The following is a 17465-nucleotide window of genomic DNA, read 5'->3' as shown; positions in this document are numbered from 1 at the left end:
GCCGTGACCGGAAATTGAAATCTTGAGATTTTCAGTCTGAAGTTGACCTATTTGTACTTTCTTATAAATGAAGTTTAAAACATTACCTTAACATAATTATAGCTTTGTTGTGACATTATAGATTTATAATTTACAACATGTTTCAAAACATGAATTCAATATCATCTGCGCACTGCCGAAAGGATAAGGAATATGAACTAAGAATAATGTACAAGAAAACTTTTGCATGCATACAAGAATAATGACTTAAATGAACCAATTCGCATTTACAGTGGTTACATATGATAGCAAGCCATTTGCAAGAGCTAGAATTTGTCCTTATAGATCCCATTAATTCTAGTTCAATAAAATTTTAAAAAAAGAAAAGAAAAAAAAAAGCTAGCAAGTCCCTGAACTCATCTCAGGTACTAAATATCCAGAATACTGCTGAACAACAGTTTTTTAGGATTTCCTTAATGTTAACCTCAATAATTATTAATATTTACTGATCTGAGAAATTGGTGCTTGACCAGAATCACTCTTATATTGAAAAAAAAAAAAAAAAATCTGCATGATGTACGTATCCATGACAGAAAGAAAATATTGTATTCTAAAATTCATATAAATTGATCAAGTAGTTTCATTTTTAAATAAGAAAATCAAATTTTATGGATAAACTACAAGAAATGATTTTATAACACCATCTTGAAAACAGTTGGAGAGAAGAAGGGAGATAATTCTAAATAATTCAAACTTGCAATATTTAAAAAAAAAAAAAACATCCTTAACATGGAGGATGGGGGGGGGCACTGGAAAAACTAAAATTTGCTTAAAAATTATTTTCTTTATAAAAAGGTAAAACTACTTAATCAATTTAAATGATTTTTGGTGGATAATGTTTTTCTTTCCATCCAGGTATGTACATTTTACAGGTTTTTCTTTATTTTGATTTTTTAATATAGAGGGAATTCTGAACAAGCACTGAAAGATTTTCTGAACAGCAACTATTCTGAATGATGACCAACTGAAAAATAGTTGCAAGAAATGTAGTTTTTTTTTGTGTGTGTTTTCGATACTGTGTAGCAGTTACGGCATTGAAGTTAATTTTGTTGTATTTGTATGTATTTCAGTATGTGGTTTGGCACAGACTTGCATAGATATGCCATGAGTGATTTTGCTCATACTCAGCTTTCAGCCATTTCCATTTCCGGTCAGCTTAATTTACATTAAAATATAATTCAGTTCTGGCTGAGATGTAGACATTACAAGATGTTATAGGTGAAATCCAATGGCAAGTTAAAAAAACCTGCTTCACCAACTCTCACTCTACAACAACTGTAATGATTAAATTTAACTTTAAAAATCTTATTAAAATAAATAAATTGGCAAAAAGAAAGAAGTAAAAACATTGCATCTACCATTGCATAGGTAAAGCTTGTTTAACAGCAAAGTTATTTAGCAAAATTAAATGCAAATCTCATTAAAAAAAAGAAACTAATGTTTCTAAATTCCTTTTTCATAATCTGAAAATTATTAATACTTATTTGCTAAATAATTTTAATTACTTAGCAAATAAAAATGCTGCAATTAGGAATTGAATTCACAATTTTGGAATGTTTAATCAACCACTTAAAACTAAATGCTGTTATTGTCATGGTCACGTTACATTTTTGACATCTTAAAATCTAAAAACAAAAATATGTTGCTTTATATTTTATTGGCTGCGCTACCCAGCATTGCACAGGTATCATATAAAAGATAAGACCCAGTGGCAGAATTGTTAACATTAAAAAGTTTAGTAAGATGAGTATAAAGCATTCTCAAGCCTTCAGTAAATGTCTAATTCAGAATAAATGATTTGCAATTTATTTCATGTAAATCAGTGTTAAGTGTTGAGACATTATGTTGAACAAAGATGGCGGCAGTAAATCAAATCGGCAAAGAATGAAGCAGACACGATCTCGAGTGTTGAGTAATTTTTAGTAATAAAGATGACGGTGAAGAATCAATACAGTGCAGTCATGATTCAGTCATTTCAAGACAGGTTTGATAGCGAACTGAATCGAATCCAAAATTCGATATTTTTATAATGACGTCGAAAGCCTCTCATTGGTTGATTGTCATAACCATGGTTATAAAAACGATCGTTAAAATAATTGGACTCATACCCCCAATATTAGTCAAAAGCATTTTAACAATCAGAAATATTTAAATTTTAAAGGTGTGTAGGGTGGATGGAATTTAACTTAATATTATTTAATAAGCCAATTTTATGGAAACCTATCTAGAAGAAAACTCCACTGTAAAACCTTTGCTGAAGTGATTACTGATTATCTTGCCTTGGCATGTTAGCACATTATAATTGGAATATAGAATATATTTTTTTGATTATATATACTCTGTTGTTATATCTTAACAAAGTTTCTAATTGAAAAAGGATTAGTATATACAGAGTACAAAATATTTGCAAAAATATATATTTTCACAAAACTTATATATGTCTCAATGCCTGTGCATGTGTTCCCTATAGAAAGAAAGGTTAGAAAATCTACATAAAAATTAAAGGTGTATTTATATGTAAAATTTTCCAAGGAACACAATGGAAGTGGTTCTGAATCTAGCAATACACATGAAAAAATTGAAATAGCTTGAAATATTTCAATATTGGTATGCATAGAAAGAGCTTGATGAGCTAAGAAAGAATCTTTTTAAATTTTTAAAATCTGATTAAAATTAAGGAAGTTATGGCTATTTTTGTGCCTCACACGTTTGGATATTTTTCCCTCTTTAAGACCATATGCGTTTCGTCACATTTTTTACACTACTTTTTCAGTAAAAATGTCATATCTTTGTTAAAACACAAGACTAAGAAATGAAATTTACCATATAAGTGTATTTTTGTACAAGGAATCAGAATATGCAACTGAAATCCCCCAAAGTTTATGGTTTCCAAATAATCTGCAGTAAATGTGCATAAATATGCAGCAATTCCTTAAAAATGCCATGTATCCATAAACAGAAAAGAAGTTGGAGAACTCAAAGTTGAATTGTAATGTGCTTTATGTACAAAAAACTTAAATCTAAACATAAGACTATTTAAAAATGAATATATTGCAATATTTCTTTGGTATTATTGTAGATTAACACCTTCTGTTTAACCCCATTCAACTCCTTCTGACCACCCCTCCAAAATGTGATTCTACCTTTTTAGGAAATTATGTATAAAATGCCATGAAAAACTTTAATGAAAGATAAACAAATTATTTTAGAATTGAATGTAAAATAATTTCCTATTACAGGTCATTCTAGCATTTTAGGGCAGTTAACTGTTTTTTTTTTCTATGGGAAAATATGCATGCTTTTTTTTTTTTTTTTTTTAAGATGATTATGTGTAGTTTTAAGAGGGTTTCTATGCAATGAGAATATGGGGAGGGTTGCCATTCGGACTTTGAATTAATTGTAGGGCTAAGGAAAATTATGTGTGAACATACTGAAAACTTGACAGAGACAAAGCTAACAAAAACAATATTAGAGGGGGGAGCGGTTAGTTTCACAAAAATTTAATGTAAAATAATTCATCATTTCCTGGCCATTCTAGCATTTTAGGACAGTTAACCAATTTATTTTTATGTGTATTTTCCTTTAAGGAAGGATCTATTTTTTGTTTGTTTTAGATGCTTGTATGTGGCTTACAGAGGTATTTTGTTGGGGGGGGGGCTTGCCACTCGAACTTAGTGTTATTGTTAGGGTTAAAGAGTGTTTTAGGAGGAGACTTGCCACACATAATTTGTATTAGAGGTGAAGTTAAGAGCTTTTTTTCAAAAAGAGCGTTCAAAAATTTGTTGATTTCTATTTTCGAGGTTGAAGGTGTTAATTCCATAGGCCGTTTATACTACGCTGGAGCAGGTTGTAAAAATATCTTTCGCTTAATAAGTAGAAAAAAAAATAACGAAATAAAAAGCTTCCTAATTGTAGTTTGATGTGTTTTCTAACTGCTTTTAAAATTTCAAGAATATTGATATAGATTTTGAGGGTTTGTATTACTATACACATAGATTCGAAAAAGTTGTCAAAAAAACAAATATATAACAAATAAATGTTATCAAAAGCAAGTTACTTTTCTACCTAACTGGATAATTTTTTAGTGTTTTTATTTAATGTAACATGTTTATTCAGCTTGAAAACAGTGTTTACCGATGTTTTGGAAAATTTAAAATGGCGCCCACGCCCGACTCTCTTGAAATGGTAAGTTTGGGGAAAAGAGTTAAAAATAAAAAAGTAGACAAAATACTGCTAGAAACTCGCTCAATATATGTTACCGTGACATAGGCTGACATATATTCGGTGAGTTTTTAACAGTATTTTGTATAGTTGTTTTTTATTTTTAACTCCTTTTCTCAAACTTACCGTGTCAAAGAGAGTCGGGCCGCGCGCCATTTTTAATTTTCCAATACATCGGTAAACACTGTATGTTTTTCGAGCTGAATAAACATGTTACATTGAATAAAAACACAAAAAATATATCCAGTTTGGTAGAAAAGTAACTTATCTTGCCTTTGATAACATTTATTTGTTATATATTTGTTTTTTGACAACTTTTTCGAATCTATGTATAAACGAGATTTTGATACTTATTTTGATTTTGAAAAAAAACATTTGTGGCTGTTCGCAGTAAAACATTGTTTTAATTTGTTGTTCAAAACTAATTTAAAGAATAAAAGTGCATGCAAGCTATATATCTACAAAAGTTTATTTTGTTTTTTTAACCATGTTTTTAAATTTGACGAGCAATGTGAGAAATTGCAACAGATTCATAATGCCGAATTGGTTGGGATTGTTGTTATTATACATTCTGAAAACCGAATAGTTCTAAACTAATGTTATTCTGATAACAAAATAGCTCTCATTAAACATATAAGAACATTTATATTCATATTTTCATGTTTTTCTTAATTCGTTCTTGAATAAAAATTAAAGAAGGCGTGTTGTTTATACACTGTGCTGTGCTATCGCTGATTCTACAGGCTGGAGCTGCTGCTGCTGCTTCTAGTAATACTAACTTCATTTGACCAAATTCGAGAAATAGAAACAATTTTTTTTTCGGGTAGGTCCTTTTAAATTATCAATTATCGCGGTCCTACTCAACATAAAATAATACTTTTAATTGATAAAGATAGTAAAAAGATTGATTTACTTACTACTGGGTGTCCGAAGAATTTTCTTTTCAAAATGTTCAATACTCGTCATATTAAAGTCTTATTTTTAACACGACAAAAAAAGAAATGGTCAAAAATATTTCGGACACTTGACAGTATTAAGGTTAACACCTCTTCTAATTGGTTCCCAAATTTCATGACGAAATTCTTCATACAATCATGGTACGGACCTTTAGAAAACAGGGGGTTCATTACAAAACCTTACCGAAAACGCCATTTTATGACGTTCACATTTTTATGACTTTATTTGCTTAAAACTCTTAAAATATATAATGTACATTCATATTTATTAATTCATTTGAAAGTATATTCATTTCCGAACAAAACAGTAGTAATTTGAAGACTTGAAGTGCTTTGGTTTAAAAAATATGGCTATTTTAGTAAAACTACCTTGAAATCTGTGATTATCCAAAGCGTTTTTTCGTCCGTGTGTATTACTACTGAATCACTAAATGGTCTGCTAAGTGAATTATAGGGAGAAAATCCCTCTTAAGACTTTAAATATATTCATTTTTGATAAAATTTAAATCATGTATAAAATTCTCTGAGAAAGATAATAGAAGTTGCTTCTAATCTCTATATACCTCTTAATGTACTGAATCTCTAAATGGTTTCTTTAAGAAAGCTATGGGGACAGAGCCCTCTTAAAACATCAAATGTGTATAACTCATAGTTTTCCAAAATTTCAGCTTCTGCTAACTATACTAGAGTGCCAAATAATAGCAGAAAAAAAGGGTGATGTAATGTTATGAGCATAGTGAAAAGGATTAAATTAAATCCTGGGCAATGTTGGATCTCCCTACTAGTTATTTGTAAAATAATAATGTTGATAAAAGAAATGGTTTAAAAAAAATAATAACTTTCAAAATATCAGGTGAGGTTGTGTATTTGTTTGGTATTTTTATAAAAAAATTATTTTTCATATTTCTGAGGATATTTTTTTTTATCTGCCAAATTTGTTCAATCTAAAAAAATTCCAAATAATTTTAATCTTGATTTTGTTTTTCTTTTTTACAGACAATTGAAAAACTTTTATTTACAGCCTATCCAGCCCTTGGATTAGCATTATGGATCTGGGCAGCAACGTCGGTTGTGAAGATCACTTTGGTACCTTACCTGACCATTGCTTTTGGGTAAGTTTAGCATACTCCATAGTTTTTACTCTTTTTTTTTTTTTTAAAGAGTTCAACTCGCATCAAAATCTAACATCTGTGCCCATCAGGATTTATTAATAAGCTTATGGTAAACACCTCAAAATTTAATAATAGTTAGGCTGGGGCATTTGTAAGTATAAGAATATGATTTTCACAAATCAAATTTGGAAGAAGTATGTGTGCCGCCCTTCTCATGTCACTACATTTTATGCTCTTCAGAATTGTGAAAGTCTCCAAAGTGTTAGCAGAAAAGTTGCAAAACAAAATGGCACTGATTTAACTGAATGTGCAAATTAATAAAGCCTGTGAACTAAACAAGATGACATCAATTTGGAAGTCAAATCTTCCTACCAAGATGAAATGTGAAGTCTTTGAAACCATTGTTACATCAATTCTTGTATATGGAAGTAGCACCTAAACTTTTACCAATTGGACATAAAAATTGATGGTGTGTACATCAGAATACTAAAAAGCTGCTCTTAATGCATTTCTTGAAGGTAGTAGCACCCCCACCCCAGAGTAGAGCAACTCTATGGACATTTTCCTCAGCTTTCAGGCTTGATCAAAAAGCGAAGAGCCAGATTTACTGGTCACTGCTGGAGGACTAAAGTTGAAATAATCAACGATGTTGTTTTGTGGATGCCAAAACAAGGATATAGTTCAGTGGAAGAATTACACAGCACTCACACAAAAACCCTAACAAATGACTTGCAGTGCATTTATGAAGACCTACCAGATGGTAGATAGAGGATAGAGCAAGATGGCATGAGAATGACCCGACCACAATTAGGTTAAAGGACAATTGTTTTTTTGTTTTTTTCTATGCTATATTAACCATCCTTGTCATTTTATTTGAAACTGTACATATTTTGTATATGAATGGTTTGTAGATATTTTTTTTTGTAGATACATAATCTGTAAATGCTACATTCTATTTAGCTCATGAATTGAGCCTGACAAGTATTACCACTTCTTTGGGTTAGAATAGATCTGGGAATAGTAGCAACTAAGGAGTCACTTTACACTCCATAAAATTCCCAAATCAGGGCCTCACCATTGCATACAGTTTTATGCCATACTCGGAAGAGTTGGAACTGAGCTTGAGTTGAGAAATAGGGTAGGCAGAAAAAAGGTAGAAAGGGCTAAAAAAAAAAAAAAAGATGGATTTTGGAGTGGTTGGTGTAGAAACGAACACCTTGCTCAAGAATATCCACAGTGGTTTAGTTTTGTATCCAGGATATATTCTATTTAATGTTTAGATAGGATCCTAGCAGGTAATATCACTCTGAGTAAGAATGGATCATTTAGACTTAGCCCGGAATTTTTTTTTATAGCAAATAGGAAAAAGGGGTTGTGATAAAAGTATCTTGAAAATTTTTCTAATAAAAAAAATTCACTTATTATAAAAGTAGACAGGGTCCAAAAACGAGTATCAATTCTAATAGCCCCTGCACTGTTGGTCAAGCTCCAACCTTTGTTCCATCGCCGCAATGTCGCATCCTTGTGCTTATTTTACATGTACTTTAATGCCATGTGCTCTGATAAACTCATAGGATTTGTGCCCCCTTTGACGTACACACCCTTAACAAATCTGACAAGCAGCAAGTCTCATCCCTTCATTGTTAAAGTCCCTAGATATCAGAAAGCCTTCTACTCTAATAGTTTCTTCCTTTGGATTGCTAGACTTTGGAATTCCTTCCCTGTTCCCTGCTTTCCTGACTTGCAGATGTTTAAATATAATGTAAACAGACATCTCCCTGCTCCACTCCCCATAATACCCTGTTAAATATAATTCTGAATAATAGCCCCTTTTGTTCAAAGTTTGAGGTGAAAAAGAGTTTAAAAAAGAAATAATAATAATTAATGAATATCAATGTTGTGTTTTGGTATAAATAAAAACTAAGAAAAAGGGTTGATGTGCCATAACGCAAAAAACAAAAAAATCAAAAGAAACTTTTCTCTTGATTTTAATTTGTGGAATGTAGTCTTAATGCTCCATTCATTTATTTGCTTTCCTCATTGGTGAAGCGTAGATCCCCAAACACTTGAGAATCGCTGAAGTCGTGTTAACATTTTCTGAAAGTAATAAGGAAAAAGAAAATAGCTTTTCTGTATGTCGACCTTCATAGAATCACATATGCTTTTCAAACTTGCATTTAGAGAGTATCAAAGATTTGGATATATGATTTTCTTTTTTTAATTTTTGTTAAGATTTTCTAGCTTTTTCAATTTCAAGATAACAGAAATATGATATTTATTATTCTTGTTGCTCTCTGGAAACTCGCCTTTTTATTTGAATAAAAGAACCTTAGTTTTATAACTTATATGAAAGTTACTTGTGAATGCTTCAAATAATACAGGTCCATTTGTTTAGAAATTAAACCGGAAGTCTGCATCAGCTTTTGCAGACAACATTCCATTTCACTCATCTAGAATCAATCTACTTGGTATGGAAATAGATTTAACAGACGATATGTTTATTTCTAATTCATCTCTAAACTAATTAACTAATCATTATAAATTTTGGAACACAGTTGCTAGGCACATGGGGTAGTAATGTAGGCTATATTTAGTTTAATTTAGTTGTATGCAAAAGGTGGAAAAATGGGTTGATGCCCCAGAAGATATCTCACTACTGATGCAATTCTCTATCTATATAAAAGCCAAGTACGTCCAAGGATGGAATACTGTTGCCATATCTGGGCAGGAGCTGCTAAAAACAGCCTATCCTGCCTTGACAGAGTACAAAATAGACTTCGTGGCTTAGTGGGGGATGCCCTTTTCTCTACCCTGCAACCTCACAGAAGAGACGTTGCAAGCCTATCCTTGTTTTATCATTATTTCCATGGCAGGTGCTCGTCTGAACTCCAATCTCTGGTCCCCCCTCGCCAATCTTTCACGAAAAACACCCGTCTAGCTGAATCCACTGTGAAAAATTTCCCCCACTCTATATCTGTGCCTAAATCAAAACGCGGATTCCATGAACAAAGCTTCTTTCTTAGAACTGCACGCCTGTGGAACTCTGTTCCGTCTGCCTGCTTCCCACCGAACTACAACTTGGATGTCTTCAAGTCCAATGTTAACAAATTCCTAATGAACCGCCCCCTTGAGTAAACACTTCATCAAATTTCCACACTAACGTAATGTACTTGCAGTAACCCTTATCCCTGAGTGGCTTCCGGGCCTTGATAAGTGGTGATCACTGTGTAAAAAAAAAAAAAAAAAAAAAAAAAAAAATGTATATTCAGATATTTTTGTGAAATTTCACAAGTTTCAGATATTTTTGTGAAATTTCACAAAGTTTCACAAAAATCAGAGATATCTGAATAAAATAAAATATTTATTTTACTCTTTTCACCCCAAACAAGGCATATTGCCACTTGAAACATAAGGGGGCTATTATTTGGGATCATTTTAACAGAAGACTGTGGGGGGTTGAGCAGTGAGATCTCTGTTCACATTACATTTAAATTTTTGCAGTTTGACTTGTGTAACTTGTACACATCTATACATGCACTAACAAGAACAAGATAAACCACCCCTCACACACACAACACAATGCCATGTCGCCAAATAATATTTTCTGGCTTGAATTAAAGTTTGAAATAAAAAAAAATCAAGTATCATGGTTCAGTTGTGCTCTTAAAACAAAGGAAAATATGAATTTTTTAATGCACTCTTATCATATCAAAGAACCTATATTTTTAAAACTTTGGTCAGGTTTACTTTAACAAACACTGATTGTGTTTCTGTGGAAGCTTTTTTTTGACAGTCATTTATCACTGTGTAGCAGACGTTAAATTGAATATGATCATGTATGAAAAATATTCAACCATAATCTATCACTAGGCGTTCATTTAAACAGTAGACATCAAATAATAAATATTTCAAGTTTTGAGGAATATCTAAAGAATTTTTGGAAAAATAATATAGGCACAACCTCCTATTTGAAATATTTCAGATTTTCATTAAATTTGATCTATAGTCATCTTAAGGCTTTTTAAGCTAAGTCTTAGATATTTCCTAGAATCACAATTATGTAAATTGAGTTTGATCAACATTAGAATACGGCTTAGTAGAATTATACCTTGATTTTAATCTTCATAAGGTGACACAAAAGTGGTTCAAAACTGTTTTGCTTGAGGAATTAATGTTACCTGTTTTAGGACGGGTAATCTTTGTATGCACATGTGTGTGCATGCATGCAAACACACACACATATAGCACCACTAAATACTAGCAAGTTCCCCTGCCACATTTGTGAACAATTATGCAACAGTGAAACGGGGTTGAAAAGCCACCTACGTGCACATGAATGCTCAACATCAACCTGAAGAGACGGTAAGCTTCTGTCAAGAAGTGACAATCATTATATATATTGATAGCAAATGCATTTATAAAGAAATTAGATATAGTCACATATCAGGGTATATGAAGCTCAACACTTGTGTGTGGAGCATAACATAATAATGATTCAAAACAAATACAAATATAGTTCAATTTATTTGTCATTTCAATAAGGAAAACATGTAGAAATTAGAAGATTATAAGAACTCTTGATACCATGTCATTTCAAAGCCTAATGCTTACCATCAGAATAGAAGCTAGGTATATATATGTGTCTGTGTATATATGTATGCATTTGCAGGGCAGTAGTGGGAAGAGATAATGACTGGAGGATATATATATATATATATATATATATATATATATATATATATATATATATATATATATATATATATATGGGGAAAAGTATAAGGCAGAAAAATATAGTAAAATAAAAACAAATATCAATGTGTAAAAAGATAACAAGAAAAAAAAAAAGAATTGAAGAAAATATAAACAGAGAAAAGAGTCCATAACCTTAGGACCCAAAAAGGTAATAGCAATCTGAGTAGCAGCATTTACGTAGTTGAGCATTTTCCTGTACGCGGAGTCCCGCATGGAAACTGCGGGAGTACAATCTGCATATGGTAAATTCTTAGTGGATGATGATGGATCAGCAATATTTAATTAATAGTCCTCAATTGCAAAGTTATCAATAGGTTCAGCTGTTCCTACATCCTTGGTGCAATATTCCATGTGAATATGTTGGTAATAACTCACTTAGAGCCAGCTATTTGGAAATTCACCGTCTTTTAGTTTGAAAGGTGTAGGTGATGAAATAGATAATGTTCAGGATTGCGGATTGTTTATAATGAATGCTACGAATAGAAATAATAGCAAAATCGATAATGAATTACTAAAGTGCTGGACTGTTGTAAAAAAATAAATGAAATAAATAAAGCTAATAGGGGTAGAATTATTGATATCAGTGAAAGAAGAGGTTAGGAGTGTCAAAGCTACAAGTAGAGAGGGAAGAGTTGAAGAGTAGGGTACTTGGGAGAAGGAGCATGGATGAAGGGGGATGAGGGGTATACATGCCAAGACAATAGTCCTGCTTAGCTTAGGGTGTGTTAAAGGTGGAAGGGCAATGCTACACTTATGTGTGGTAGTACAAATGTACCCATATTAAAATAATTAGTTTATATTATATTAAATTAAACCAAACTAACCCAATCCAAATTAAATTAAGATTAAAATTAAATTAGTTTGGATTATCTAAATGAAGGGGTTATGTAGAGTTTGAGAAGATTAAGATAAGAGTATTAATAATTAAGGGTCTGATGTTAATAAGACACCATTTTAGGGATTATTATTAAAGGGTTGTTTACTAGAATAAATAGAAGGTTACTGGGTAATTGGGTTTAAAAGATTAGATGGTTAGGGAGATTTAAAGATTAGAAGGACTTGAAAAGGATAAAAGATTAAAAAGCATTAAATATCTTATAGAAAGAACTTTGGTTGTGACTGGGAGTTAAAATGTGCTTGATTATAAGCTTTCAGTGAAAACTAATGGTTTAAAAGATACTAAGAATAGGGGGTGCGAGGGTAAAAGGAGTTGGGAAGTATAGGGAGATAGCTATACATGTTACGAATGTATAGATTAGGTTAAAGTTTAATTGGAGGGTGATTTATTGGTTGGGTTCAAGAATTGTTCATACTTAAATTTCTTTTTATGCTTGCAGTGGGTGATAATCTTGTTCTTTGCATTTATGATGTTGAGCTTTCTGAGTGCAGTAACTATTGCAATGGCAAAACTGCAATCTTGAGTGGTATGATTTGAACTTTTTAGTATGAACCATTTTAAGGAGTAATGAGTATCATTAGAATTAAGGTTTCCTATTTAGGTGGTGAGTAAAGTTTTTTATGTTAATGGTGTTCCTTGTGAAAAAGGGTAGGTGGTTAGAGATGTGGGTCTTAACAGAAAAAGCTGATATGTATGTATTTTAGGGGGTAAAAAAGAATGAATAGGTGGGATAGTGGTTGGGTAATGCTGGGTCACACTCTCTGTAGCTGGAGTTAGGGTAGAGGGAGTTTAGTGTGTTTAATGGTGGGGTTAGAATAATGGTTTCTTGGAAGATGGAATTATTTAACTGCAAGTTATTTTGGTTTGGTTTGGTTCTTGAATATCTATTGAACCATTGCTGAATGATAGATTTGCACTATTTGATCATTTTTAGTGGAGTTTAGGGGAGTTCAGTAACTACAAAAATAAATTACTTTATTATGTATACACTCATTGTTAAGTAGGCAAATTTGGGAGGATTGGCAATTGCAATTCGGGTTGTTGGATGTAGGGTGGTTAACTGATTGGGCTGCTATATATCATTCCTATTCTTTCCCCTATATTTTTTTTTTCACTATCAATATTTCATTTCTAAGCTGATGTCACCTATACTAGATACTGCAATATATATATATCTGTAAACTAGCTCCTTTCTTCTCTTCTGACGAAAAGCATTCAACTTATTTCTTAATTTAACTGACAAATAAATTAAAGTATTTGTTTTGTCTCAAATTACTATATGTATGTGCATGTATATACAAGCTGTATTTACCCAGAACTGCTCGAGTGGAGAGCAAATAAAATATTAAACTGGTGAAATAATAAGTTAAAGTAGATAAAAATAAATTGATTTAACTTCACCTGGGCAACATCATGTGTTTGAATATGCATACGGTAGTAAGGAAAAAAGGAGATAAACACAATAAAATGCAGACAAATTGTTCAAATTACAATAATGATAAATGAAAATATGTAATATTTTTCATTATTGTCACTCTTAATCTCACAATGAATCTCCAATCCTTTGCAATTTGATTTAAGGTTTGCATTTATTTAGTAATACCATCCATTAGTTTCTGAATGACATCCCGATTCTGTTTTGCAAGTTCATTTAATTTGGTATGTTAGAAGATGATTAGTCGAACCAACTTCATATTTGTTAATCTTACCTGCAGCTCGGGTTGGTATTGGTTTTTGATTTTTCCTTAAAGCTTCACCCTCTTTTTGTTTGCGTTTCAAAATAACTTTTTTTTGTGATCTTCCCAGTTTGTAACACTTTTGTTTTCTGCTCATTTTTTAATTGTTCTCATCGTAGCTATGTTATTTCTCAATGACATTTCAAATCATATGTGTTATTGTTTTCAACATGTACCTTGATTTTGCACAGTACTTTTCACTTCTTGAAATTTCAACTTGTTTATTTACTGGCAAAATGTGTTGACTGATAAATGCCTAAAATTGTACTAATGCATGCAGTCTGTCCTGCATAAAATGTTGGTGTTTCTTAACACAAGCATTTTCACTTGTTTAGTAATTCCTCTTCAACATAATGTTAGCAATGATTTCACCCTCAAATTTACTTTTTTTTACTGGCTATTTTATTGATTTATTCAACCTTTTCCATAAATGCAATTTGATTATGGATAAATCAAAACCAGAGTCTAATTTTTATTCAGGATTTTTACTTGCACATATTTTCGTATATTGTTTCTCTGCTCTTGTGGATTTAACTTGAGGAGGTTTACTTCCTTTATTCAATTTTTCCTGATTTTTATTGAGGTAACTTGTTTTTGTACGAGAGTGATAAAAATATCTTTTTGGTTTGACTTGTTTTTGATGGAGAGTTGAAATGTACTTTTTGATGTATTTTTCTTATGTGAGTAATGGCCAACACCTCATTATTTTTAAGAGTCTTTCTTGATACTTTGGCAGTCTTTAGCTAATTTTTATAGCATCAAGTTTGGTTCTCCTTCCAACTTGGTTAGCATTTTTCATCTAATTTCTGCATCTTTCACAGATACCAGTTCTTACATTAATATCAAACATTTAAAGTTAACCATGCTCAGTTCAAACAGTTTGAAATTATCACAGAGTTTAAGATTGATGCAAATGTTAAATAGTCTTAATTTCTCTTGTTCAGTTCAGACATTTCCACCTTTTGTGGAACAAGGAAGTTTGGGGGCTAAATAATTCTGTTAAAAGTTTAACAGCCTCACCAAAAGTCAAGTCGCTAGTTTTTTTTTTTTTTTTTTTTTTTGTAGACTATAATCCACAAACTTATGTTTGGTGGTCCCTAATTTTTGGGGTAGTAGGTGAACATTTTTAGAGTCTGTCCATTTTTCATAATCTACTTTATATAGATCTTCATACCTTCTGCAATATGAAGTAAAGGTTTTATCCTTATCTGTAGAATAAGATAAATTGTCAATTGCTCTCCAAATATTGTTTAATGAAAAAGCATTTTCATTCTCAGTATTTTGATTCCTGTCTGACACTGTAATAATAATTCTTCAAATTTTTACTGTTTTTGCAGTAGTTTTTCTTTATTTTTTGTTGTCTTACTTCATTCTTTTGCTGTTGTTGTAGTAGTCTTAATTGTTTTGCTGTCTTTCTTTGTTTTTCTGCTTAAATAGTTTATGGAATTTTCATTGTTTCTTTGTTGTTGTTCAATTTGGACTTTTACCAATTCCAACAAATTAGACTTGAAGCCTTCCATGTTTAAAAAATGTTTTTATAGATATGACTTTATGAATTTTAATCTTACACTGCTAATGTAAGAAAATGTACAAAGTATAAAACGTTTTTTTTTTGTTTTTTTTTTCGCTAATAATCACTTTTTTAGTACATATTTTATATAAAATTTTTCACGGTAGGACTTTAGTCGGCAGTAGAATAAAAGTTTTATAATTTTGATGGATACATTTTTTTTATAATAGAGAAAAAAAGGTATTCTTTTCTTAAAAATTAATATGGTGCCAGAATAAAATGAAATCACTGACTTCTTTAAGAGAAAAAGAAGGGAATTCACTTTAACTGAAGAAAAATAATCCAATGCTGATAAAGTCTTTCTTTTTTTTTTTTCTTTAGCACTTAAGGATAGGAATTTTCATCATTTTTTTCTCCGTATTTGTTTTTTTTTTTAATGTTCTTGAATGAATGGTTTTAAATCTTTGATCCTGTGTTTTTGCATCCCTTTTAAGAATTCTCCATCATGTGGGTGACATAGTTCAGAGTTTCTTAATAATCTCTTGTCACTATTTTTGTTAGTGACAAAGGTTCAAGTCCCTTGAAATTTCTTGTTGTGGGTGATAAAGTTTTGAGATCCTTCATTCTTTTTTTTGTCACCAGTGTTTTGGTTCCATAAGGGTCCGGAAGAAAGACGCAACCCGGTAATTAGAAAGAAAATATTTTGAACAGAAAAGCAAATACAATCAAAGAAGAGTATTGGTATACATTAGGCTGACTGCCATGACTGCAAGACTTTAGCATAACCTGTGCTAACTGCCAAGGGACATATTCTCCTAGTATTTATAATGAGTGTAAGAGTTCATTATTATCTGTAGGTAGACACCTCACAACAACAAAATTTCAACAACGAAGAGTTGGCTGAAAATATCTGACTACAGAGTCAGTTTTAAAGAAGCTGAATCTATAACTATTGACTGCTGCAAAAGTTGTAAACACTAGTGTTACATAATCCATGTTCTAAATGTTGTTTGTCCAGTCTATATAATTGTTAACATCAACTTTTGTCGTTGGTACAAGATATATACACATTGATAGCAAGTAAAACCACAACACAGTTGATCTACAAAAATATATTGGTTTTATTTCACATCGACACATCAACTTTTCATTATAAATTATTGCTGGTGTTTTGACGTTTCTGAAAGGTGCATATGGTGGTGTAGGTTTAAGTGGTTGTGTGTGCAACCCATCGAATGTTTTCCTTCCCAGGGTTGCCTGCCAATATTTAACACTAGCTCTCCATCTCAGAAATGCCCAATTTTTACTGATTTCCCACCAATGGTTTAAATTGTCTCCCACCAATGTTAGGTATAATTGCTAATTAATCATTGAAATCTATTGTTTAATTTAAAACAAACTTTATTTTTTATTTTTACAGGTTTTGTCTTCTTCAGTTGTTTATGGTATCCACGGTCTCTTCTTTTAAGTTGAATATGGCTCAGGAAGATAACATCATCGATCCGCCATTAGCTGGTTTGATGGCAGCTGTCTACATGGTTTCTCCATCATTTCTCTTTCTTGTGATTGCAATCTTTTCAAAGGAGATTGTTCTTTTTAGTAAAAGTTCTTTGGTAAGTTTACACAGTGCTCTCTTCTACTTTCATTAGCCAGCAGAGAAGGGTTAGGGTAAGGGTACTTTGGCTAAAACATGTTAGCATGATTATCATTAAACCATAACAAAAATATCTATCATATTATAATAGAAATTTAGTGTCTGTAACTGAAACTATGTAAAATTATTCAAAGGTGATATATTAGATTCTCAAAGATTTTGTTTTTACATCAGCACATCATTATAAGATGTTCCGTTTAACTATAAAAAAATATCTATCATATTATAATAGAGATTTGGTGTCTGTAATTGAAAGTATATAAAATTTTTAAATGGCAATGTAATCGGTAAATGAATAGATTGAATGAACACATTTTCTTTTAGATGCACCCACACATCTAAAAGTTTTAGTCAGGCTGTGATATTTCATTTGTAAACATTTTATTTGGTCTGTCATGGTAACCTTCATAATTAACAATTTCCTTGCTAATACACAATTTAAATAAATGCATCTTTTAATATGTGATAAAGAATAAATGCATAAAATTAGACAACTTGACATCTGATGCAGAGAGAGATTGCCTATCACATTCAGACAGGTATGTGAGCACGTAGCCTTTGCATATCATAATGTCGCACTCTAC

The 17465-nt window shown here is 31.4% G+C and overlaps 1 protein-coding gene across 3 annotated transcripts in view; it reads left to right on the top strand.

Moving 5' to 3' along the window:
* The window catches only part of LOC145247403 (uncharacterized), a 270622-nt gene that overhangs the window by 181463 nt on the left and 71694 nt on the right, over positions 1-17465 (top strand). For all 3 annotated transcript variants that reach the window (XM_080109107.1, XM_080109105.1, XM_080109106.1), the window contains 2 exons: positions 6213-6328; positions 16648-16840. In XM_080109107.1, the coding sequence (XP_079965233.1) occupies positions 6213-6328; positions 16648-16840 (309 nt within the window). The remainder of the gene's footprint in view (positions 1-6212; positions 6329-16647; positions 16841-17465) is intronic.

This window comes from Euprymna scolopes, chromosome 25 (genome assembly GCF_053919585.1).
Source record: "Euprymna scolopes isolate OS-2025 chromosome 25, ASM5391958v1, whole genome shotgun sequence".
Lineage (NCBI taxonomy): Eukaryota > Metazoa > Mollusca > Cephalopoda > Sepiida > Sepiolidae > Euprymna > Euprymna scolopes.
This window is presented reverse-complemented; position numbering and strand designations above follow the sequence as displayed.